Genomic DNA, 27,812 nt, shown 5'->3' on the forward strand with positions numbered 1-27,812 from the left:
AGTGGCCCATACATTATGGATATTTAACAAGCTTGCCTTTAAAAAGGCAGAGTATCTTGTCTGAGTAATTTTTGTTCTTTAATCTACCAGGTAGCAGAAAAAAGAATCTGTCAATCAACTAAATCTGACCTAACTAAATGAATGGGAGAATTCTTAAAGAAGGTGCCTTTAAATTTAGTGGTCAATTATTAATGTAAACTGTCAGATTTAACCAAATTTCAGGTACAAGTTTTGAAAACTATTATATATGTGCCAAAGATAAAACTTCATTATCTATATTTGCAAAAATATTCCTTAAAAATTCTGAAAAGCTACTTAATGAAGAAATATAATTCAGTGTGGTTTTTGTGTAGTATTACAATAAACTCATAATTGCCATAAGTAAACCTTCCAGATTTCTACTTACCCCTAATTAAACCTTGTTCTCAAATTTATTACACAATGGATACTTGGGCATTTCTGATATCTCATTTTGACACTATAACCTGTTCTTTTACAGAATATGAGAACTAAACATGCTACTTCCTATAGATATAAAGACCTCTGAGGCATTTTACAACTCTTCCTACTACAACGGAATTAATTTCTAAAAGGACAGACTACCAGTCTGAAATTAAGTGGTTTGAAAGAGAGTGGTCTATTTTCCAAAAATAAGAAACTATGCAAGCAAAGACTTGGGGGTTAGGTCTTCACAATGTAGTTCCATTAATGTGTCTGAAATGTATAAAGGACCATCACACACATACACTACACACACACACACACACACACACAAAATTTAGGTTATGTGTGCTTTTATTCCCATTCAGTAGTATAGAAGAAGAAAGCACGGACTCTCTAATGAAATTAGTAGGAAATTTTCTTTCTTACTGTTTTGAAAATCTAAGGATTCTTAAGATAAACTAGAAATAAAAATTTATACAATTTTAAAAGATGTTAAGAAAAATTATTTTTAATTTTCCATCTGTAAAAATATGAACTTTTGTTCTACCACGTAACTTTAAAATAATGATTAACTATAATTTTACGCTCCGTTAACATGACAAGGACTCCACTCAGTAACATTTAAGAACGTAATGGGTTGATTACAGTTAATCACATTATTTAATTTTATGACATCAAGAGATACTGGCATATATTGGACTATGGAATGAATTATTAAAAAAAAAAAGACGCATACAAGGTGAAAATGTGCGGTTGTACCTTACCACTTATTCTGAATTTAAAAAAAAAAAAGTTTTGAAATTATTTAATGTTGGCACAGTATATAGATCAGCACATAAGGCTTACCATCTTCACCGACCACTGAATAGTTCAATGGAAAACAGAAAGAAATGGTAAATTATTCACATGAAATCATAATACAGAAGATGCAGTAACTTATACTTTCTTTTTATACAGTATTAAAATAAATCATGAACATTTCACAATCCAAACAATTATGCCAGAAAAACAATTTTAAAGCACATGTTGGGGAAAGTAAATTACTTGCAAAAAAAAAAAAAAAATACACTGATGATAATGGGCAGATATTTTCTAAATGCAACTAAAACCCAAAACAGAAATCATTTGATTAGTAATCATTTATTTTCTTCTTTAAAAGATAATCTTTTCTATAAGTAGATTCACTTATATAGCTCTTTATTCTCAAAATACTAATATCTGAAGAGCTAAATATAAAGATCTACTATTGGCCATTTAAAAGAAATCTTATATGAAGTATTAAAAAAAGAAAGGCTCTTCCCAATGCATTAACCAAAATACCATCACAGGATTTTTATAGTTCAAAATAAATTTCAAATAAATTCCAAATTTAGTTCAAATAAAATTCAAAAATTTGAATTTAAATATGTCAAGGGTAGATAAGGGTAACATTTCTACTTTAGTTTTAAGGGTTTTTTTTAAGAAAATTATATTATCAAAATAGTAACTGAGTCACCCAGACTCAAGTTTCCCATACATATTTCCTAATAGACACAACTATATGGGGTAAATGTTTCTTTGAAGATCAAGTTTCTATTTTTCAAATTTTATTCTGAAATCTGTATGTTCAATAAGCAGCACTAAAAATATAATGGCAATTTTCAGAAAACTGGATACAATTTCTCAAAATATGAAATGACATAGCCAGAATGCTCTCATACAGTATATATACCACTAATGTGTATGTGTGTGTGTGTGTGTGTGTGTGTGTGTGTGTACACACACACACACACGCCACATTATGTGGGTTAGCAACTGGCATCGCATCTATCAAGCACTCCCAGTAAACACGTGTGCACACATGTGCACGCTAACGCACGCACACACACACACACACACGCACCCCTTGTGACCCATAATACGCAATACAGCTTTAAAAAGTTAATTTTCACATTCAATGTGTTTGGTTCACAACCTCTGAAATTTATTTTTCCCTATTTTCTAAATCATCATGTTTTAGAAAACGTGGGGGATGTCAGGTAGAATTTCAAATAAAAAAAGCTGAACATTAATAAATAACTGACAAAAATATCTACCCCTTATCTCCAATGAATTAGCTATATATACTGATGGTTATGATGATAAGAAAGATGACATTTATTATTCATTATCTTTCCAAATTAAGCTTAACATTCTTTAGACTGTCAGTAGTTTCAGGGAACAAAACCACAACTTATTTTGGTATCACAAAATTCCTGATAAAAAGATTAAAAGGATTAAATTTTAAAAAGATATTCACAATCTTTAATTTTATTAATACAAAATTATACAGAACACAAGAAGCAAAATATGTTAAGTATTTTAATTTATCTGTTATAATTTTCCCCAGCTAAATTTAAGTGAAATAAAAATTATTTTTCCAGTTTTTATAGTAATATGTTTTAAAGAAAACATTAAGATGATTATAACTGAAGTATCAAATGCTTCAGTTTTAGGTTAATCTAGTTTCTTATCAATTAGAAGATTAATTTATAGTTCAATAACCTTAGATTTGGGGATACAAAATACAAGTTCTTTGTAAAAATATTAGAAATACATCAAAATATTTTTTAAGTGATTCATGTTCAATGCATAAATACCCTCTTACTCTCATAAACAATTATCATGTATCTATAACTAGAAAATTTCATAAATCCCCATACCTTAATAAATACACAAAGGAACTAAAAAGGAAATCAGGCTATTATAATTATTACATGTATTTCATTTAAAGATAGGGAAATCCTGATAACTATATTCTGAATAAATAAAAGCATACAAATATGACTTTAGGTTTTTCAGATCATGAATAATTTAGATAGAAAACATGGACTTACTATTGCTAGATAAATCTTCCCCTCCAAAAAAGGATTACACAGAAATCTCAAATAGTTACAGAGTAAAATTATTTATTTCTATATGAAGTAGTTAATTTTATGTGTGCACCAAAGTAATGGTCCACCTAACCACTAATGGTTAGGTCTTGATGTCACAGAAGGAAATTATACACCACCAGCCCTCAGAAAAGGTCTATTGGTCAAAAACATCAGTCCAATGTAACATTTCTCATACTCTTAAAAATATTAGGAACTACACAACTAGGTTTAATTAAAAAAAAAAAAAAAGAAAGAAAGAAAGAAAGAAAAGAAGAAAAAGAAATTATAATTTTTTAGGAAAGCCAAAAGGAGGTATTTAGGAAAAACAATGTAGCAAACATAGTTCAAAACAAGAGTTTCTGATTTGAACGGTCCAACTCTTCTGCTTTAAGAAATCTTAAGACTTACTTTGTAAGCTTAATGGACTGACATGTAAATCTGGCTTTTTAAAGCTTCTCTTCTTTTTCAATTTTTCTACATTGAGAAAATTCTTCAGTGGCAGAAAAATATTCTACAAGTTAATTTTGAAATAGAATCTGATAAACTACCAAATACCAAAATGAAAAATTTCTCAATAATAATAAACTTTGTTTTCTGCTCTATCCTCTAATCCCCTAGAGTTAATTTATCTGCCATATTTTCTACCTTCCACGTTGCTTTTCCCTTGGTATGAAAACTAATAATAAGAGGAGGAAGATTTTGGCTTTCTGGAACTGGCCCCCGCCAGAACAATGTACTAATATTTAAAATTAAAGCAGTAAGCGTAAATATGACAAATAATGGCTAAGCAGATACTTTTAAGTTCTACAGCTTATAAAATTCTACCTTAAAAATGAAGATGTCACATATTTAAACTTCTTTCTCTAGAGCTCAGTTTTAACTTCCTAAACTTTTCCACAGAACTATATTTATTTCCTATTTCTATAACTATACAGTATAGATTACTGTAACTGGGTCTGATAGACTTGGTGTATACAAAGCTATAGCTATAAATAGTAATTTTGCAAGATTTATGTAACAGAATTTAATTAAGTCTAAATCATCATAGAGAATAAAGATGGGAAAATTCTACCCGCATAACTCAATCAACAGAAATCCCAAGTATGATGTCTTAAAAGTCCTTCAAAGAAGTGTTAAGGGCTTTTAAAAATGAATACAGGTACCTATACTGCTTGTAAGTATAATACAGACTCATTCCTAGAGACTTTTTAGAAAGTCGTTAATTACCTGTATCATTCACACACAGAATTAGGTAAGATAGATGTAAAAATATTCATGACATTACAGGAAAAAAGGAAGTCCAAAAAGGGACACCATACACTAGAACACATCTGCTGCATTACTGACAATCACTTCAGTTTGTCATATTGTTTTAATGAAAATGCAGAGAATAATGTAATCCTGCCCTAAACAAATATATCTTGCTCTGCATATGGCCCAAAGAGAAACTCAACTAAAGCAATTTGTAGAAAAGACTATAAAATGTATTAAAACCAGACAGGCTAGACAGAGAAGGAAAGAGAAGACACAAAACCAAAGAAGGAAGACAGAGAGAAAAGGAGGAGAAAAGACAGTGGGGGGAGAGTGGGCAGCAAAAACAAGAGCCCAACTATAGTTTATCACCACTAATGGTTAGATTTCTTATGGCACTGATGGACTCAAGAGTTCTCGCCTGTGGGCTTTCAAACCTATGTTTTTCATATGTCCAAACAAATGCTTAAATTTCATAAACACATCTAAATTGTGAGCTATGAACATTATAAACACAACCTTAAAATCAAACATAAATAAGAAAAATTAGCTTCACTGACATAATGGAGTAACACTAATATTTATCACTTGTATAACAGCTGTTGCTAAAAAAATAGTTCAGGGGCGCCTGGGTGGCTCAGTGGGTTAAAGCCTCTGCCTCGGGCTCAGGTCATGGTCTCAAGCCCCACATCGGGCTCTCTGCTCAGCGGGGAGCCTGCTTCCCCCCCCCCCCCCGCCTCTACCTGACTTTCTGCCTACTTGTGGTTTCTCTGTGTTAAATAAATAAATAAAATCTTAAATAAATAAATAAATAAGATTTTAAAGATGAATAAAAAATAGTTTAATATTGCATTTTACTATTCTAAAATTTTTCACTTACAGAGATATTTATCTTCAGTTTTAAGTAAACATCAAAGGCTGGCCAATTTTTTTTTTTTTAAAGGAAAAATCCTGATATAAAGTACTTTTGGTTTAGTCCAAGAACACAAATTCCACATAAACATTACTCAACATCTAGTATTTTATAGGCTTTTTAATTTACAAAATACTTACTAATGTATTATCTTACTTTGATCTACAAAACTAATATTTAACATGCCTTTCCTTAATTAAGTACTGGAAACTGTTTTTATACTTCTAAAGATAGGGCAATTAAAATCGAACGTGATTTTTTAATTGTCAACAAAATATAAATTGGCAGAAGTCATTATTAGTGACAAATTATTGCATGAGTAACTCCAGTGACAAATTACTGAAAGTCTTAAAAATGTAAATACATTACAAGACAATGGTGGACATATGATTTCACATAAACAAAAAATAGCTAATATGATTGTACCCAGCACCCTCTTTATAATACCATTCTTTTATGGTTGAGCATTTCAAATGTTATAAAGAGGAGTTGTTTTTAACTTGAGGGTAGCTATACTTAATTCTGTGGTGTTTTTAAACTGCATATTTACAGGAGAGAGCCTTATAATGAGGGTGGAGAGTATTAAAAGCCACACTACACACACAATAGGCCATCATGCATTTTAACCCATTATTAAACTTACCCCTCTTTTGAGGCTTCTGAAAGAAGGAATTCTGGGCTTCCCTGTTTTTATTTCATTCATACAATAATGCACGGGCTCAATGGAGAATGTGAGAAACTGGGACCCATTAGGAGTACTGGATGTGAATAAACTAGTAGGGGTTAAGGGTGGGGACTGTGGCTAATATGGAAATAAAGAAAGGAATCAATAAGCCAAATGTGCATAGTTTTTTCCTAAATGAAAATTCTATTTTTGGCAACATACTTTTCACAAAATAAATCTCAAAGTTTTCTATAAAAATAAGAGAATTAACATAGTTTTGCCAAAACTGTCATTTTAAAAAGTCAAATTTACTTTAAAAAATGTACCATTTCATTTGATCACTTTTTACAAGCTGACATTAAAAATAAAGAGTACACAAATTATAATGTTAGAGCGATATGACCTACATAAAAAAATTCTCTTCTGGTTTCTAGAATATTAGCACTACCTAATTGGTTATACTTATCCTGTACTTGTCAGAGATAAAGGTGGCAGCTACAGGTAAAGTTATCTAAATAGGTAATGTTTATTAAAATATTAAAATTGCAACTATTATCACAAATAGGCAAATTTCATTACATTTGTGGTTTTTCTCTCAGACTGTTTCTATTTCATCCTCATTACAACTCATTAAAAAAAAAAAATCAGTAGTCCTTATTTTTCTAAGCTCCATCTACTTTGATTTGACTTTTTAAAAAGTCTCACCTCTCAACTTCTCACCTGGAAAATATTATTAAAAGCATGAATAATGATTGAATTAATTCTAAGTGCATTTCTAAAGATATTTATAGGTATATTATAATTTGAGTTATATTTATGCACATTCTTATGTCAAGAGCAGAAAAATGAATTACAATCATGTGTACTTTAGAAGAGCATATCTGATTAAAAGACATATCTATTCTCAAACTAGATAGACACCGTTATAAACACTAAATTGGTAAGATTAAGCACTCATCTATTCCATTTACTCATCTGAGCTAGACTTATCTAACATATACAACACATCAAAAAATGGATTCCAACAAGAAGTTAAGAGTGAGGATCTCTTAGTAAACTAGAGACTTTTTAACCTCCAATAACCACAAACATTGAGCCCTTCCCATTAAATCTTTACCTGAATGATAAAAATAACTATTAGTATAATCTATAAAACCTAACGTGACATTTATTTTTGCTATGGTCACCCATTCATTCTAATAGAGAAACTGCAATTTTAGTGGTCTTACAGTTTGATCATAAAGACTCCTTAGAAATTCTGACTGAAACTATAAACAAGTGAAATTTCAAAAGCATATAACTCATGAGATATTAACTATTTAATACTTTTACTTATCAAGTGATGTTCAATTGTTAAATCCAGAAATAATTTTTACTATTTAAGATACAAATCTGTTTCTAGTAAGTAAAAAGTTAACTGAATCATTCAAATAAAAATGCTTATTCTCTATTAATAGTAAGTCATTATCCAATCAACACCTACATTGATTTAAATGACACACTAAAATAAAATTATTAGCATAGAAGAATTTTAGGACTTTTACCTTTGGCTTCTTTCCAAAGAGCCACAACTTGCCCTTGGCCTTTCCTACTGTCGTTTTGGCATCCATCTTCCCACTTTCTTGTTTGGATGCACTGATAGTCCCATCAGAAATGGTTCTATAAATATGCTGACTGTAATCTTCAAATGGAAAGTCTCCTGGAGGTTCAAATCCAGACTTGAAGGAGTCTACTACCATTTGAGAGTCCTACACATATGAAACATGTTTTTAAAACCATTTCATTTATCTTTAATACCATCAGCTTTCAAAACTTTACTCAAGAAAACAACAAATAAAAATTTAAAGGGAAGAATTCTACAGTTATCATTAAAGGTTTAAAGTGAATAATTTGTTCCTGTGGATTAGTAATAAACCTTAAATATTTTAATCCCAATAAAAATACTAATTTATAATCACGTTAACACTTTATAAATTTGTAATATTCATGAACATTTTTATTTCATAACTTCAACCCACTGAAATTCATCTGAGGACAAGTTAGTTGATAAGAAAGATCTGACAGAAGGAATACAGGAAGAGGTTCTACTCAAGTAGAAATTCTAAAAAGTTTCAAAGAAAAAGGCCTCTAACTGCAAAAGAGAGTAAGAGACAAGTAGAAAGGCTTTCATTCATCCAAATGGGAAAGGATAAAAAAAGTATCTTAAAGACATGTTAACTTAGCAACAGAGAAAGATCTCACAAAAAGTATTAAATACAAAAAGCAACTTTAAAAAATACAAAGTTTAGTATAATTTCCCTAAAACTTTAAAACTCACATAACTTATATTGTCTTTGGACAAACCTACCAGGATCCCAACGTTCTACTGACACCTTAAGCTCATTATTTTCAAGCAGAATACTTTATCTCTAGGAACTCCTCCAGACCGGACCCCTAACCACTACTCTTTTGTGGCCTATTTCTGTTAATTGTGCATTTCACCTGTCATTTAGTCAAATGTTATTCATAAACCACACTTCAGTTTTGTCATTAATGCTACCCCTACCAATATGAGAAAGGAGAAGGGACTTAACTATATTTGTATTCTTGTATCCAGCCATACTGACATGTAAACGTAAACTCTGAATTCCCAATTAAAGAAACCAAAATTTCTTTTATTTTTGTTTAGTTTATTAATTTATTTTGGAGAGGGGAGGGGGGAAAGCAAGCAAATGGAGGGAGAGGCAAAGGAAGCATCTTCAAGCACACTCCCCACTGAGCACCGGGATGGGGGGTGGCTGAGGGAACCCCCATGGGGCTTGATCCCAGGACCCCAATCTCATGACCTGAGCCCTGAAACGAAACCAAGAGTCTGCCACTTAAACAACTGACCCACCCAGGCACCCCAAAAATCCTTTTATTTTTAATTTTTAAAAGATTATTTATTTATTTATTTGACAGAGAAAGAGAGAGAGAGAGATCACAAGTAGGCGGGGGGGGGGAGCAGGCTCCCTGCTGAGAAGACAGAACGATGCAGGGCTCGATCCCAGGACCCCAAGATCATAACCTGAGCCAAAGGCAGAGGCTTAACCCACTGAGCCACCCAGGTGCCCCAAAAATCCTTTTATTTTTACAATTTAAATTAGAATTCTATGGGTTACAGGAAGGATGCTAATTAACATAATACCAATTTGCTATGAAGACTAAAATATGTGGTACATATTTGGTAACCCCCAAACACTGGTTCTCTTCTCTTACTCTTTCCTCATAATCTGTTTTTGCAAACCATCCTTTCTGGTCACCCAATCAACATTTACTGAGAAATGACCAGGTACAAGAGTCTTGCTAGACCTTCACCAAGATAGAATGTGACTGGATATACTTCCTCAAGGGGAGCAGGGCTATGCTGTTCTACTTATTAAAGCCCTCCGCCCTTTTCCCCATGGGCCATTACTTCATACATTACCCATGCTTCAGGTGTCAACTCTTATATTAAAAGCAATTCCTACAACAGCTCCACATCTATTTCTTTCTCTTAATTTTCACTAGAGTAAGAATATAATACAGTTTGTAACCTACAGTTCACAGGTTGCATTATACTCTTAGAGTAGACTTAGTGAGGGGAGGAGAAGGATTAGAACTCTTTCCTTTCAGAACTAGAATTTTAGTGTTTAGAATGGTCTAAATAGTGTTTAGAATATAATTTAGAATCAGGTACTCATCAATTACTTTGCCCCTTTCCTAATGCAGCATCACCAGCTGCATACCTAAACCAAATACAGTTATTCAAATATAATCATATAGCACTTACTCTTCTTTCATCAACTGATTTTGCGGCGAGAATCATTCCTTCCAAACATTTTGAAATGATAGGAATAACTTTGCGTTCTGAGTCTGCAAATCCTCTGTAACACTCACTGAGTTTAATAGTCCTTCGTTCATCCATTTCTTGTAGTTGCTAATAATCAGAAATTTTTTAAAAAAGGGAATACTGAATTTTCTTTTCATGCTGAAGTAAACCCCACCTACAAATTAAGGATTCTACAGTAATAGTTACATTGTTGTTAATACTTTTTCCAGTGCTACAAACTTAAAATACTTAAAACTTGAGACCTGTTCTGTAACAAAAGAAAAAAAAATATCCAGCCTTTTAGCACATCTTAAAACCAGGTGACACTGGTTTTCAAGTATTCTAAAGGCACCCACTAACAGGCTACCAGCTCCCTACCTCTTACCACCTCCACCTTTCATTCTTCAGTCAGAGCAGCTGTGTATGTGTCCAGGGAAAGTTGCACTTGAAAAAAAGAATTCTGATGCTCTCCCCGCCCCCCTTTTAAGCAACTGACCTATAACATATATAAATCTGAGATTTCTAAGCCCTTTAGTTAGTTCAGACTACTTCCCTAAGATCTGGCTGGACTAAGGATCCAGAGTTGACTGAACACCAACAGGTACTCAGACCTACCGGTAAGTCTACTGCTCAGAGTGACTGTCAAAGGATTGGGGACACAAGATGAAAAACAGGAAGCCATATGGTGAAAATGGTATATACAGTGGAATTCCCACAGTTCAAAAATTCACCGGCACATGACACCAAAAATTATGCTGTGATAAGTGAAGCCAATAAATTAACAGCATTTCTGACCTTTAAAATTTGCCAGTGCTACAAAGCCTTTCTTTCTCCTAGAAAGCAGCTACACTGCTCAAATCCCCAAACTCACATAGCCTTCATACCAGTTTTTCCTCTCTAATTACTTCCCGAAGCCTGTGGGTTTATTTTGACACTCACATTTTCACAAAAGGAACTGCTCCCAGCATTACAAAATGGCAAGACTGCTCCATAGCAAGGTCTAAATAAAAGGATCAGCCCAAAACACAGAAAGTGGTTGATCTCCAAGTTATGGTCTCCCCAGAACATGAAGGCTTAGCTGGAGAGCCTAGAAAAGCACCCAGAGAGAGGACTGGCAGGCTAGATACTCTGGATTAAATGACTGGAATATGATATCCACTCTAGCCCACTACCTCTAACTATGCTCCCTTTGTACTGCTAATTTGGTTAGAAAGAAAAAGAAAATATATTTGGGCTCACAACTCTTTCCATATAAGCTCTGCTTTCCCACATTACTTTCAACACCATTTCACTTAATCCCTGTTCTCTAAATTCTTGTCTTTTGTAATAAGCAGTAACATAACTTAGCCCTCACAGAAATTCTGGGTTTTTATCTCAGGCTGTTTGGCAACTGTTTATCATCAAATGATAATGGATGGAATTTGTAAGCAAACTTATGGCCTGAATTACATTTATGATCTGGCAGCTAGGAAGACAAGCAGGCAAAAACTGGGATAGCAAATCCACTTCATAAGATTTATTTCTGCCACATGGAATAATGCCAGAGATTCGGGTATAGTGTCAAAAAGCTACATCCCAATTCTTGTCAAGCAGATTACAATGTACAATTCCAGTGAATTCTTCCCTATGTCCTAATGCTCAGTGATATGGTATTAAACTTTATCTAGAAAATGTCATTGTTTTAGTGGACTGTTTATTACACTAATAATAAATCTATAGGAAAATTTGTGATTTCAAAGTTAGGAAAAATTTACTTTGCAAATCTATAATCATAAAGGAAATTCGTATCACTAATCCTGATGACTAAAAAATATAGAAACATTCTGGCTTATTCCTGAAATTTAAGTTTCCCTTTTGAAGAACAGCTCTTCCAACGGTAAAACCACATTAATTTCATAAATCTAAACTTTACCTTGTAAATCTGAGGAATCACTACGTAGAAATGTTTGTGTTGTTCTCCATTAAAGTTCTGTAACTGTGCCGCATATTCATTTTTATTTTCATCAGCCATATGTGTACGCAGATTCAACTGCTGTTTGGCCTAGAGACAAATTGGTCCAAATCATTACCAACAAAAATAATGAAAAAAATCATACCTAATTTGCTTTTCTAAAAATTATACCAAAACTAGACTTTTTCTAATTATTAGTATCATTTAAAATTTAAAGAGATGCTTGCAGACCGTCTAGCCAGGGCACTATCCTTTGCAACATCCCCTTTCTCTTACTGCAAAAGAGTCCGCCCTCTTGAAATAATCTGTTCAAATGAAGTTTCTCCTTACCAAATCCAGATTTTTTAAAATTAAATAAATGACAACATTATGGCCTGACTTAAAACAGGATGCTCTTAATCAGAAGGGAAAAACAGTACAGAAATATTTTAAACAATTAAAGTCAGTAGTGAAATATGCCTTCAAACATAATCCACTTATATCCAACTAGAACCACAGTGGAATCAAATAATGATAAAATGTTAATTTTGGATAAAGTAATACTTGACAACGATTTCCATCTCTATAAAAAACCAGAGGTACTTTAAGGAATGTTTATTTAGAATACAGTTGTATTCATCTCAAGCTCTTATAGAAGTATTTTTTGAATGAGTCAGGTTAGCATCATCTATATTGATAAGAATGTTAGAACACAAACTTAACATAAAATCATTAATTCCAGATTTAATGAAAGGAAATCTAAATAAATTTCTCAACTGTTCTAAAGTAGTAAGAAAAAACTAAGTAGGAATTCAACTCAATTTTTTAGTGTTTCAAGGAATAAATCATGTTATACTACAGTATTCTGGAAATGGTAAAGCACATTGTGAATAAACTTCATTACTTTAATTCCATTTTCTGCAAATGGGAGTCTCTAGCCTTCTAACAGCAGGTCCATAAGTTATTCGGAATTCAGAAACAAACTGACCTATGGAAATACATGCTAGCCAAGACACCAAATTAGCCCACAAAAATGCATTTAATCCACAGGGTACTTGAAGATTACAATACTTAAGTACTACGGAAACTAAACAGCAAGCCCAAAGTATTTCCACAGAAAAATACATTTGAAGTTCCAATGTGAGACCTTAAGTACACATTGCATTTATTTCTTCTCCCTTTCTCCCTGCTCCCACAAACTATGATGAAATACAGTATTCCAAATTATTCCCTACTCACAATGGTTCCATCAGGAAAACCCATTTCTGTTCTAAAGTCACTAGCTGTGATTGCCAAAGCATGGGGCAAAGGTTCCAGCAAGGTATGTGGGAGTATAACAATAGAAAGCTAATACCAACTGAAGCTTCCTCTGACATACAGTGGGCTTCATACTAATTGCCTTCTCTCTTTTATTTTTTAATATTGCATTAAAAATCCTTTAAATTTTTAATTGTGGTATAATACCACAATACATGTAACATAAAACTGACCATCTTAGTCATTTCTAAGTGCACAGTTCAGGAGTGTTATGGTAAACTCATGCTGTATTATTGCTTTAGGAAAATCAGTAAGTAGCTTGCTCCCTCTTCATTTTTTTTTTTTTTTTAAACTTTTATCAATAGTTGCTCAATTGAAACTATGATCCCTTCCCTCCCTGGTCATTTACAATAGAATTCCTCTACTCCATAGTTTTTAAAGCAAATACTCAAAGTTTTCTAAACCTCTAATAAGTAAGGGAACTGCAAACAAATGAATATGAAAAAGGAAATTATGAACATGAAAATAAGTTAGGTCAAACTATTAAACATTTTATATCTGGATTTCAAAATACCTAATTGTTACTAAAGATCTCTTTACAGACAAAATGAAAAAAAAGTTAAATGAGAGTCCAGTTAAAGAGTTCCTTAACTTGTCTACTACATAAACTATGTATTCAAACAATGTTTAGTCAAAGGAGTTTTTAAGGAACCAGTGACAACAAGAAAGGATGAATCCCATGTATTAAACAGTGCTGTTTCCAACTGTTGTGGTCCACATTTTTATCAAATAATGGTAACACATCATATGCATGACATGATGCTGGAAGGAAATGAATATATGGATGATCAAAATCAGGATCCAAAAATCTTCACAGCAGAGCTGAGTCTAATAACTGACACAGATGTACATATGCATTTAAAATACCAACAGCACAAGTTCTGAAACATGTTTTCATACCACACTACATATGAAAAAACATTGGGTTAACCCTAAACTCAATGGGAGTCCATCCAAACAAGTGGTCAATATACATTTAGGCCATGATTAACATAAATTTGGTGTTCAAAACAAGGGAGGCAATCAAACTCAGAACCAGTAAGACCATACCTGTATTATTATATCCAATCAGAAGTAACATAATTTATGTGGGATATTAACAAATTAACAGGTATCCAAAGGAAAATAGTTAACTTGAAAGTATTTCCTACATAGAATAAAAGAAACATGATGGTTTATCTAAGGGTAGAAAATAAGCTACAAATATCTAAAGAGCTATTAGGAGGAAAATACAGATTTGATATGTTTCTGGTATCTCAAAGAAATTTAAACAGAGTAATGAGTGGGATCAATATAAGGAAATGCTAACGTCGGCGGGGGGTGGGGTGGGGAGAACTGCCTTAAGACTGTGTATTTCCAACAAGATGGAACTTAATATCATTAGAGGTTTAAAGTCATTAAAAATCAAGGAGAAGGGGCACCTGGGTGGCTCAGTGGGTTAAGCCTCTGCCTTTGGCTCAGGTCATGATCTCAGGGTTCTGGAATCAAGCCCCGAGTGGGGCTCTCTGCTCCGCAAGGAGCCTGCTTCCCCCTCTCTCTCTGCCTGCCTCTCTACCTGCTTGTGATCTATCAAATAAATAAATAAAATCTAAAAACAAAAACAAAAAACCAGGCAGAAAAAATAAAAAAAGCCTCACAAGCTATACTAGAAGGCCTTTAAGGTAATTGTAAAATCTGGATTTTATACAATTTTATAGCTTTAAAGTAGTAAAGAAAACGGAATGCAGAAAATAAATCACTACTCCCTTCCTTACTTTTTTCTTGTTCTAATCTTATAGAGAATTATAAAATCCTAAGTTGAAAATACACAATGGTGTATTTATATATTTGGTATATATATTGGTATATATTCCACAAAAATGTGGAGTAAGGTTCAAAATCCCAACACTTCAGCTCCATCACTAAGTCAAATGTTCTAAGAAAAAGAGCATATAGCAGAAGAGAAGGAAAACCTAAGCAGCCTAAGTTACAGGGCTGATCGTACAGTTAATGTTACAGAACATCTGACCCAGGTCAGTTAGTGACAAGAGAGTTCAGTTTCCCAAAATGAATGAATGAATGAATGAATGAATGAATGAATGAAACGAACAAACACACACACACATAAACAGCTAACATCACATACCTCTGACACTTTGATCTTGTTTTGCCTTGTGTCAAGTTGGGGAACCACACTACCCAACTCCCATTTGCACACCCCATCAACTTACCTTAGACTTTTTTTTTTTTTAAATGTATTTGTCAGAGAGCGTGAGCACAAGCAGGGGGAGAGGCAGGCAGAGCACACAAAGGGAGAAGCAGTTTCCCTGCTGAGCAGCAAGCCCAGGGCCCAGGACCCTGGAAGCGTGACCTGAGCTGAAGGCAGTCACTTAACCAAATGAGCCACCCTGGCATCCCTTACCTTAGACTTTCTATTGTTTTGGAAGAATAGAAACTCATTCTCAATTGCAACCATTTCTTTCTTATGCATTCTGAATGCAGTTAAGACATTAGAATAAAATAAAGTAACACATATTAACTACTTTTTCAGACTAACTTGTAATATGGAAGTACACAAATATTTGTATATTTTAGGTTTGGACATAATTTTTTTCTTGGGAAAACTACCAATACAAACATTATAACTATATTCCATATGTAAATAATGATATTTTGATACCTTAGTCAGTTTGGATTATTTCTTACCTTTTCAACATCTGCCTTGGTTGCATTAGTATCATTATCCAATCTTTCGTAACTCTGTTGTGCCTTTTCCGCCTCTCTACATTCTCTTTCAAATTTCTTTTTACTCTGTTTAAAAAATTAAAATATCACACTGAGATACAGAATTATCTCATTAAAAAATAAAATGCTGCAACTGTACATTGTATAGAATTACATACTAAAAATAAAATTTTTCTAAATTAGAAAAGAAATGTTAGCATTATAATCAATGCATATGACCTAAATATCAGACATAGACTGTGAAGGAAAAAAAAAAATCACAGGCATGACTGAGTTAATATATATAATATACTTCATCATTTGCCAATAAGAAAAAAATCACACGTATTTTATAATTTTTTATTATAAGCTCACCTTCAGGAGGACTTTTTTGGTTTGTTTGATGTTTTATGTTTGGTTTTGCAGGTTTGTTTAGCTGGTTGGTTTTGGTGTTTGCTTTTCATTTTTTGTGGTGGAATGTGGAAATGTCCTCCCTCCAAAGTGGCTTCAATTTGTTTCTTCAGGGTGTCCCAGGAATACCGTTAGCCCAGAACCAGGCCTTTGAAATTTTCACTTAATTCAAATGACTATGACTTTGTAAAAGCTATTCACAACAGAGCTGTGTGATATGGACCATATTTCCTTTCCGGCATACTTCCTTTTTTTTACTCCTGGACTTAGTTTTTTAATCTTTGCTTAGTTTTCAACATATTTTTTTCTAATTCCACCGTAGTGTGCACAGTTCTTTAAAAATCTCCTCAGTTAATTCAAACATATTCAGAATTCTATCCATTTTATTTTCTTAAAGATTTTATTTATTTATTTGACAGACAGAGATCACAGGCAGGCAGAGAGGCAGGCTCCCTGCTGAACAGAGAGCCCGATGCTGGACTCGATCCCAGAACCCTGGGATCATGACCTGAGCCGAAGGCAGCGGCTTAACCCACTGAGCCACCCAGGAGCCCTTCATTTTATTTTCTTAATGAAATCTCTTCCAAAGGCCTTGATCTACTGAAATTTGGACTACTTAGCCAAACTAGACCTATTGCATAGCTGCTTCCTTAAAAATTCCTTCACCATCATTGCCGATTCCTTTCACCTCCCCTTTTGACAATTCCACACCTTCCCCATTCCTGGTTCCTTATTTTGCTAGAATACATTCAGCAACAGCTTCCTAAAGGATCTGCAGGAGGTAATTTTCATTTTCATCATTTTCATTTCAAATTTCTCCATGGCCAAAAAAACCTTTGCCATCACTTTCAACTGATAAAATCTGGCTGGGTATGATGCTGTCAGAAGTTGTCTTCCTTCAGTAATGTATAAGTACTAATTAATCCACTATCTTCTGGCTTCCTGATCCCATTCTGATTCCTGATCCTCTGCATAAAACATGTTTGTTTTGTTTTCCATTCTGGAGGCTGGTAAGCATCTTCTCTCTCGTAACGGTTCTGAAATTTCAGGAAGATATGTCTTGCTCTGAGTTTACTGTGCTGAGCACCTAGAAAAACCTTTCAATCTGGAAACTCGTGTCTTTCAATTCCGGGAAAATTTTCTTGAATTATTTTTGTCTGTCCATTTTCAGTGTTTTCTCTTTTAAAGAATGCTTATTACCTTGAAAATGAACCTATAGGATGAGCCCTCTAATTTTCTTGTATTTTCAATTTCTATCATTCTGCTCTACTTTGAGAGATTTCTTCAATTTTATTTTTTTCTAATGTGTTTTTCATTTCTACTATCCTAAAGTTCTTCTTTGTGTGTGTATTCCTTCTTTGACAGCATCTTATTCCTATTTCACAGATATAGTATCTTCTCTATTCCCTTTCAGAATATTAATAGTGTTTCAAATGTTTTGATTGTTTTTGCTATTTTCTATTTTCTTTCACAGTTATTGTTTCTTCAAAGCTGCACCCCCATGCCAAAGTTTTGGTCTTTATTATTTACATTAGTTGTTTTCTCTAAATGTCTGAGAATCCGTGCCTCTCTGTTCTTATTTTAAAAGCTAAATTAAAGTTTTCTACAGATGGGGCTTTTGGATTATTGCCTCTTCCTCTAGGGTGATATGGCCGGTCAGTTCCCTCGGAGAAACCCTACTATTGTTAAAAGTAAGTCTTTCCTCTCAAGCTAGTTAGATTCCCCAGAGGAGACTCCTCAATTTCTTACCTGGAAAAACATATCCCTTGCTACTGTATTCTGAGAATCACTCAGAAGAAAGCAGAGGATGTCAACATTTTCTATGTAGCTAACAACCTCATTAGAACAAGTTAGATGTCTATTTCTTATCTTGGGGATTACAAAACTACACACGGGGCAAATCTGGGTTCCGAACCTCGTAACTACACGGTCAAAGCCTAAATTTTTCACAAGACACCTCTCCTCCTTTGACCTTCAGACAGAGACAAATTTCTCTGCTGTCTCCTTTGACCAGTGGGCAGAGTTCTTACAGTTCATCTTTCACTAAAGGGCCAGTCCTTTGAAGGTTCAAAATTTTACACAGGTTTATCAGTTCCAACTCTCTACAACATATAGAGCTAAAACATCATCTCTGTCCCGGTATATTAAAACGTAAACCCTTACCAAGGTCCAATAAACCACCACACTCTAATACCTCTGCCTTTACTCTTCAAATGCCACTGTATCTCATAAACCTACTGCTCTGGCCTCTAGTTTACCCTTTTTCTAGCAGTTAGTAATAGATTTCCCTTTCTCTTCTCTTACTTCTAAGAACTTAAAATACAATAAAAAATATTTTAGATATTATATCAAAGTATTTGTAGCCAAGAGGTCTCTGAGTTAGCTCAGATTGTCATATAGCTAGAATCAGACACACCTATACAATTAACATAAATAAATGTGCACAGAAAATTTTACAAATTCTTTAAATGTACAATTTTGATTAGTATAAAAATACCAAATAAGACATGTACAATTTATTCAAAGCACATAAATATATCTGAATGCACATAATATTCAGAATGTCACTTTCCTATTAAGACTAAATTTCCACATTAAAAATAAATTTCCACATTTACTTCTCTGAAACTCAGTTCACACTGTTTTCAAACTGAGTGGCTACAGGCTACTAATTTTGTTTCAATGTGAAGCTACTATATACAAAATTACTTTTGTATTAGTCATCTTATTATTTGTGAAAAAGAAACTATTAATTTCAGTGCAACAGCAAAAGAATCACTAGTACAATATTAAAAATACTAATACAGTAATATTAAAAATTCTCCTTCCCTGAAAGATATCATTATAGAATATAGGAATACACTCCAGAAAAGACGCCCCTTCCTTCCACCCTTTACATGCCAGACTGATCAGCAGCCAATTCTATTCCTCCACCACTTCTTAGAAGAGCCCACCTCCCAGGGTAAAGCCTGACAACAGCTGATACTTGCTTTACCAGCCTCCCCACAGCTAGAGCATGGTCAAGTAATCTAATCCTGTCAAAGGTACCCATTAGGAGGTCTGCTGGGGATTTTCTCAAAGTTTTCCCTCCCTAATAAAAAGGAACAGTTAAAAGAGAAATGCTCTCTTTTTCCTGCTTCCGCATGCAGCTGAGAGGATGTGGTGCCTGGCAGCTTAAGCTGGTTGTTGACCATAAGGAGACAAGCCTGAGGAAAAAAGCCAACATAGTCAAGACATAAAAAGTGGACAGAGAAAGCAGAAGCAGCTTAAGTATATCACTGAGCTACTGAACAACACTGAAACTGCTCCATTTCTGAGCTCTATTCTTAACAAATTTGCACGCTTTGTTACCTGAGCCACCTGACAGACCTGGCATCTTTGATACTTCTATCTTGGTAATTTCTCATCATCCCTTCAAAATCTTCTTTGCAGGCTACTCTCTTCTGCCCTCATCTTAAATGCCGGTGTGGCCTATTTTCATTATCCCAAGGTTAGTAACTGTCTTTTTAAATATTTTCCTCAACTTTCAATATGCGTCACTTACTCAGCCTGTCTCTTCCACTTCTTTATCTCCTCTCAATTATTTCAAAAATGTTAGGAATTTCACAAATTCATTTCCTTGATTAAACAGGAAGATACAGAACTAAGAAATGAGATCCTGCACATACTTCTACATATTCCACAAAAATTATATTTGTCTGTCTCCCTCACTAGACTGCAGGTTAGACAAAAACAAGGACTATGTCACTTATGCGTTTTTTCCCCACTGTTCACTTTTTGACCATGACTTAGTACACATCAACGATACCTTCAATAAACTTAAGTTGAGCTGAACACACCTTTAATGGTATTGTTAATGCCTTAAGGAAATCATTCTCACATTTTTTTTTCAATGCTTCTTTCTTATGACCCCTCTAACTTATGGTTAGTAACTGCCAACTATTCTAAAGACAAGTCAGCACATATTAACAGGAATAATTTGTGCCAACACAAGTTTTTAAAGGGACCAATGACTCATGAGTGTAGGAGTCTGTTATTATGTGTAAATGAAAACACACATACATCCACACTCATTAGGTGGCAGATACTAAGAATGCTAGGTAAGGTAATTTAAAATTTAATAAATGTACACTCCCTAAGAGTCTTGTTAAAACCAATTAGAATGAAAACAAAAATGAAATGGACTATTAATATAAATAAGAATTCTTAATTAGCACAAGTGTCTACAATCATATATCAATGACATTTATATAGCAGAACTTTACTCTTAGAATACATGATTTCAGGGCGCCTAGGTGGCTCAGTGGGTTAAAGCCTCTGCCTTCGGCTTAGGTCACGATCCCAGGGTCCTACGGTCCTGGGATCCTGGGATCAAGCCCCACATCAGGCTCTCTGCTCAGCAGGGAGCCTGCTTCCTCCTCTCTCTCTGCCTGCCTCTCTGCCTACTTGTGATCTCTGTCTGTTAAATAAATAAATAAAATCTTAAAAAAAAAAAAAAAAGAATACGTGATTTCAAGCTCTGAATTTGTGATTTAAAAAAAAAGGAAAAAAAGGCCAAAAACATGTATATACATGAGGTTTTTTAAATCTCAAATCTAAAAGTCCTTAGCGCAAACTAAATTAATTTAACATGGGAAAAACTCCTTTTGGCATAATTTTCAAGGAATAATGTCCATAATAAAAAATACGCAAGTAAACAAGTAAAGAGTTAGCTGCTTGCTAACCTGAGAGTTCAGAAAGAATATATTTAAGATTTTATTTATGTATTAAGAAACAGAGCCTGTGAGAGTAGGGAGGGGCAGAGGAGGAGAGGGAGAGAGAAGGAAAATCTGAAGCAGACTCTGCATTCAGCAGGGAACCCAACACAGCTGAAACTCATGATCTGAGCCAAAACCAAGAGTCGGATGCTCAACTGATTCAGGCAGGTGCCCCCAGAAAGAATATTAGTCTTATTCTATAGAACATAATGTGGTAGAAAATTTTAAGGAAAGCAGACAACAATGTTCCTTACAGACATCTTGTTTTTCAAATGACTGCATGCCAGAATATTTAAGAGAAAGCACACTAGCAAGCACCTTTGGAAGTCTGGGGTTTTTTTTTTTTGTTTTTTGTTTTGTTTTTAAATATTTTTTATTTGAGAGAGAGAGAATGCACGTGAGCGAGTGAGCACAGGGAGGGGCAAAGAGAGAGGGACAGAAATTCTCAAGCAGGCTCTCTGCTAAGCTGGATCCCAGGACCCCAAGACCACAACCTGAGCTGAAAATAAGACTCAGCCATTCAACCAATTCAGCCACCCGGGAGCCCCCACCCTTGGAAAGTTTTTATAATAAATAATTATTACACTTTTACAATTTTACCTATAAATACTACCAAATATTTTCTTTCCTAACATTTGATGGTCTATGACCAGGAGCCCAGTACTAGGGAGATTTACATTATTACAGAATCACTAAACTGGAAGAAACATTTCATATAATCTAGTCCACTGTCTTCATCTTTCATAGGCTAAGGAAATCAAAAGACAGAACTAGATTCTAAGTCTCTGTCAAATGGTCTTCTGAGATACATCACTATTAATACTCCCACTACCCCTACCCTCTTATCAATATTTTATAGTAACTACTGCAAAATCAAAAAGTATATTCCTAAACTATTAGAGTTATCTGAAGTTATCTGAAGATTACAGAACTGGTACAATACAAAGCCATATAGAAAAAAAAAATGACAAAATGATTTCACATTCTTTGCACCAATGTCAAAGAGAATAAATACATCAAGAAATACTAAACTCAAAAGATGTGAAGCATAGGAGAATTTGGGGCTAAGTAGTCTACAAAACTATAAGCATGAAAACATTATAACCTACATTATCCATCTGTTTCCAGCACATGTCAAGGTACTGTTGAGCTTTCCGTCCCTCTTGAAGATGCTGAAGATCATAACCAAAAAACAAATAAAACAAAAAATTATATTTGAATACTAAAATTCTAAAAACTCCCCCAAACCTTTACTTTTCACTTTATTTTTTTGAGGTACTAATTATATAACTCTATCAAGACCTAGGAAAAGACTATTAGTAAAGCAAAACTCACTAAAATGCACTTAATGAGTATTATCTGAATACTTTAAGTATATCCTATAAGACAGATATAATCTCTAGACAAAGATAGGACTTGTCTTGAATAGAGGTTGACAAATGTTTTCTATAAAGGGTCATATAAATATCTTAAGTTTTTGCAAGCCATGTGGTCTTGGTTACAAATATTCAACCTTTCTGATATAATACAAAAGCAGCCACAGGAAATACATAAGTAAATGAGTGTAGGTGTGTTTCAGGAACACTTTAATTATAGTCAATGAAATGTGAATTTCAAACAGTTTTCACATGCCATGAAATATTCTTTTGACTTTCTTTTCAACTATCCAAAATATTACAAACCATTCTTAGCTCATGAGGAACTAAGAAAAAGAGCCAGTAAGCTAGATTTGGCCCATGGGCTATAGGTTACCAAATCTTGGTCTTAAACCCAAAGGATCACAAATTAGCAAGAGTATCTTAAGAGAATTTTAGTTAAAAGAAACCGAAATAGCAAACCAGTTTATACTGAATGTTACTTTAAAAAGCAAAGTAATCATGTGAAAACATTTCATGTACTATATAACTGAATGAAAACAATAATTACCATTTTTCTTTCAGTTTTCAGATCATGAGCATATCTCATTAATTCACCATAAACTCTGTGCGCCATTTCTTCTGCTACTACTTCTCGCTGTCCTGCATAGTCATTTAACTCGTTAAGGATGTTAAAAAAGGCTATACACGAGGTAAACCTGACAAAAACATATTAAAAAATGGTGAAATTTATGTATTTTTTTCTTTAAAAATGTTTTCCATGAGGTATGGATTGAGCCTGACACTTGACAAATTTTAACATACTCAACCTAACTCTCTGCTAGTAGCTCCAAATTAACTCTATATGAAAAGAATACTATATTTAGCTCAAGTTGTATGTTTGTATATCTTCAAGTAGTCTTAATTTATAAATAAAGGGATATATGGGGGTCAAAAAATAGTAAGAATACTACCTGCAGGCTCTTTTGGCATACTGGAATCTCTTAAGTAGTCAATTGACTGGCCTGAGCTGGGGAATGAGCTGGGATTCCTAGGACTGGCAGCTGAACCTGTTGCAGAGATGATGTGCTTGCTCTCGAGGACAGAACCTGCCAATCATACCACTCAAATGCATCTCGATGGCTGATCTACAGAACAATTTTGCTATCAGCTCTGGACACAGCTGCTTGTATGCCTGCCCACATCCTGAATGGCAGTAAAGTGCCATTATGGTTGGCACCAAAGAGGGGTAGGAAGGGGCAATAAGGGTAAAAAAATGTGTGTGGAGGGAAGGAGAGAAACAAAGAGAATTGCTGTATTAACATGTACGGATCTATTCTAAATACACTGCCTGAACACTCTTTCAGCTGAAGGCAAGTAACTCAGATAATACTCCATTAACACTAAACTTAAGAACCCTAACAACTAACAATAATACACAAAGTTGTTTTAAGTCTAGTCTCTTTGTTTCTATATTTTACAACCATCCACATATCCCTGTTTAAGACTACCAAAAAGCTCATTAGCAATTCCTAAACTTTTATTAAGAGTTCCAAGGTTACTCTGAAAACCTTATTCCTTTTTGTTATCCCTTTAAACTAACCAGCTAAACTGTTTTAATACCTGTAAGAGTAAAAGCAAGAATCTGACAAACTAACAACTGCAAAATGAAGTATGCGGAAAATACCCTTTTCTTTTGAAAACTAAATCACTCAAGTACAGTCCCAGTCCACATTTTACTTGGAAACCCATACTTTCAACTATTTCAGAAAACTGAGCCCAATGAAATATTCTTTCTTATTAGAATAAATACTTTCTTATTTAAGAACATGTGATTTTTTTAATTACAACTTTTAAAAATCATTATAAAGGGCTACCAGCATATTTATTTTACTAAATAACAAAAATATAAGTTTTTTTATTTTAATATGCAATAATAAACAGGTATATAATTTACCTTGGTTCTTCATCTTTGGAGGAACGTTTGGGACAGTACTTCTTAACCAGATTTCTACAGGAAGAAAAAAAGTTTTTTAATGTATAAAAAATACTACTGTTGACCGTAAGAGACTCTTAATCTCACAAAACAAACTGAAGGTTGCTAGGGGTAGGGAGGTAAGGAGAGGGTAGTTGGGTTATGGACACCGGGGAGGGTACATGCTATGGTGAGTGCTGTGAAGTATGTAAGCCTGGCGATTTGCAGACCTGTACCCCTGGGGCTAATAATACATTATATGTTAAAAAAAAAATACTATTGTTGAAACTGAAATATTCTAAAAATTGATAATTTCATGATATCAAGAATTTAATGACATAAAACAAGACAGCAACATAATCCTCTACTACCATTAACATCAAATGATCCCTATACTTTTTTCTTGAAATACTGATACCTATAAAAAGAAATGTTATTTCTGTGTTTGTATGACTGTAATCATAATAATTTGGATGATTACGCTGTCAAATAATAGAGGTGAGAATAAACAAAGTACAAAGAATAGAAGAAACAAATTTCAGTCTACTAAACTGAGCCAGAGCAAAAAGACAAGTATTTCAAAGAAATACCATCACTATTTTGTTTTGCAAATCAGGAATTTTAGTATGAACTAAGAGTAACAGGCGAACAGATGCGACTCACAGGATAAAAGAACAACATCCTCCATAACTCTGCTTTTATGATCCTCAACATTCTCTTTTTTAAGCGAATTAATTATATTTATACTTGTTTAACTTTCTTTGCCTGCATCCATGTTCATTCTACACAGTCTCAGCCTAAAATGCTACCTTATCTTACCTTTGCAAACTCAGAGGAAACTAGAACATATACTGTAAAGTCAGAATGGACTACTTGGGTTTGAATCCTAATTGTTTTGTGTAGCCATCTATGTGTCCTTAGGTAATTTACTTGCCTGGTTTCCTATCAATGGCGATAACAGTACCTAAACACTATGGTGTTATGAAAATTAAAGTGGGTAACATTTGTAAAGCATTTACCAGTGCTTTGTACAGTTCTCAAAATATGGTCAATGGACAGTAAAGGTACAGACTCTTTGTTACAAAGCCACAAAAAGCTAAGTACAGAACGTGAGAAAAATTTGGCTGTTGAATCTAATAATAAAAAAACTGGTGCCTATTTTTATGTCTCCTTTTATGTCATTTTCCTAGTACTAAATTTTTACTGTATTTTACAAAAGCATTAATATACAATGAACTGGAAACTTAAAAAGAAACTAATCCATCAACACAAATAATGAGAATACACTGCTTTAATCTGTAGGCATTTAAAAAATAAATGGCCCTATGGTCTTTCAAATAAATACTTCAAAAGAATCATTGTCTTAATTATTCTCAAATCATCATTGATTCATTCCACTTAATTCAGCTTATCCATTCTATATTTATCTACTATATGCTAGGCACTGTGCAAGCTACTGGGAACTTAAGAAATGAGAGAGTACCCATGCTCAAGATATTTATACTCTATTGAAAGAAGATAAACATATACCAATAATTACAATATACAGCATAATAAATGCTATGATAAAAGTAACAAAGGGTGCTATGATAGACAAGAGAAAGTCTTAACACCCTGAACAATGGGGGAAAGAACAGGCAAGACAATGAGAAGGGTTAATATTTACCGAATTAATAAAAAAACTCACAATCAGGACACCTGGGTAGTTCAGTCAGTTAGGCATCCTACTCTTGGTTTCAGCTCAGGCCATGATCTCACAGTCCTGGGATCAGACCTGGCATTGGATTCCACACTCAGTGGGGAGTCTGCTGGAGGTTTTATTCCTTGGTCCCTCTCCCTCTCTTACTAACTCTCTCTCTCTCTTTCTCTCAAATAAATAAATAAATCCTATAAAAATAAATAAATAAATTAAAATAAAAGAATAGATTAAGTGACCTTTGGGCAACATCAAACATACCAACATTTGCATTTTGGGGGTACCAGATGTTAAAGAGAAAGAGAGGGAAAAAATTTATCTGAAGAACAGCTGAAAAATTCCCTAACTTGAGGAATAAAACAGATATCCAGGTCAAGGAAGGAAAGAAAGCCCCAAAGGAGATAAACTTGAAGAGGTCTACCCTAAAGCACATAATAATTAAAATGTCAAAAATTAAAGACAGAATCTTAAAGCAGCAAGACAAAAAAGTAAATATTATGTAGAAGGAAACAATCACCTAAGTCTATAGTTTCGACTATACAGTAGAAACTCTGCAGCCCACAGCATGATATATTCAACGTGCCAAAAACAGAAAAACAACAACAACAACAACCAAAAAAAACAAAACAAAAAAAAACCCCTATAACCAAGAATACTCTACTCAGTAAGGTTATCACTCAGAATTCAGAATTCATTCAGGAGAGAGAGTTTCCCAGGCAAACAAAGTTAAAGGACTCCATCACTACTAAGCCTACTTTACAAGTAGTGTTTAAGGGACTTCTTGGAGCAGAAAAGGCCACAACTAGAAAAAATTATGAAAGAAAAAATTTCACTAGTAAAAGCAAATATATGGTAAAAATGGTAGATCACTCATAAAAGTAGTATGATGGTTAAAAAACAAAAGTAGTAAAATTAATTTTACCTACAATAATGAGTTAAAGGATACACAAAATAAAAAGATGTAAAATATATATGTTAAATGCGTAAAACAAAGGGAGGGGAAGAATGTAGCGCTTTTAGTAACTAAAGTGACCATAGCATGTTATATACAGCATGTATACACAGCATGTTATACATGAACCTCATTGTAACCACAAACCAAAACCTAGTAACACATAATACAAAAAATAAAAAGAATCCAGCAAAACACTAAAAAAAGTCATCAAATCACAAAGGAAAAAAGCAAGAAAAAAAAAAAGAACCAAGAACTGCAAAAACAACCAGAAAACTATTAACAAAACAGCAATCAGGATATACATATCAGTAATTATCTTAAATGTAAATAAACTAAATGCTCCAATCAAAAGACAGAAGGTGACTGAATAGATTAAAAAAAAAAACCAAAAAAACAAAAACAAGACCTATCTATATGCTGCCTACAAGAGGCTCATTTCCGACCTAAAGATACATACAGACTGGAAGTAAAGAGATGGAAAAAGATATTCCAGGAAAATGAAAACAAGAAAAGCTGAGGTAGCAATACTTGTACCAGATAAAACAGGCTTTAAAACAAAGGCTTTAACAAGAGACAAATACGCCCCTTACATAATGATAAAGAGATTAATCCAACAAGAGAATACAATAACTATAAATATCTATGCACCCAACACAGAAGTACCTAAATATATAAGTCAAACATTAATAGACATAAAAGGAGAAATTGACAGTAATAC

General features: G+C 33.7%; 1 protein-coding gene across 3 annotated transcripts in view; it reads right to left on the reverse strand.

Annotated features, from left to right (window-relative positions):
• The window catches only part of FNBP1L (formin binding protein 1 like), a 99,297-nt gene that overhangs the window by 11,850 nt on the left and 59,635 nt on the right, over window positions 1-27,812 (reverse strand). For 2 of the 3 annotated variants that reach the window (XM_032361107.1, XM_032361106.1), the window contains exons 3-11: window positions 24,426-24,479; window positions 23,040-23,187; window positions 22,223-22,285; window positions 15,928-16,032; window positions 11,908-12,036; window positions 9,957-10,103; window positions 7,711-7,914; window positions 6,146-6,304; window positions 1,291-1,305 (exon numbers count right to left, since the gene is read on the reverse strand). In XM_032361107.1, the coding sequence (XP_032216998.1) occupies window positions 1,291-1,305; window positions 6,146-6,304; window positions 7,711-7,914; window positions 9,957-10,103; window positions 11,908-12,036; window positions 15,928-16,032; window positions 22,223-22,285; window positions 23,040-23,187; window positions 24,426-24,479 (1,024 nt within the window). The remainder of the gene's footprint in view (window positions 1-1,290; window positions 1,306-6,145; window positions 6,305-7,710; window positions 7,915-9,956; window positions 10,104-11,907; window positions 12,037-15,927; window positions 16,033-22,222; window positions 22,286-23,039; window positions 23,188-24,425; window positions 24,480-27,812) is intronic. The other variant, XM_032361108.1, reaches the window with a different exon arrangement.

Source organism: Mustela erminea, chromosome 10, assembly GCF_009829155.1.
Source record: "Mustela erminea isolate mMusErm1 chromosome 10, mMusErm1.Pri, whole genome shotgun sequence".
NCBI classification, from domain to species: Eukaryota; Metazoa; Chordata; class Mammalia; order Carnivora; family Mustelidae; genus Mustela; species Mustela erminea.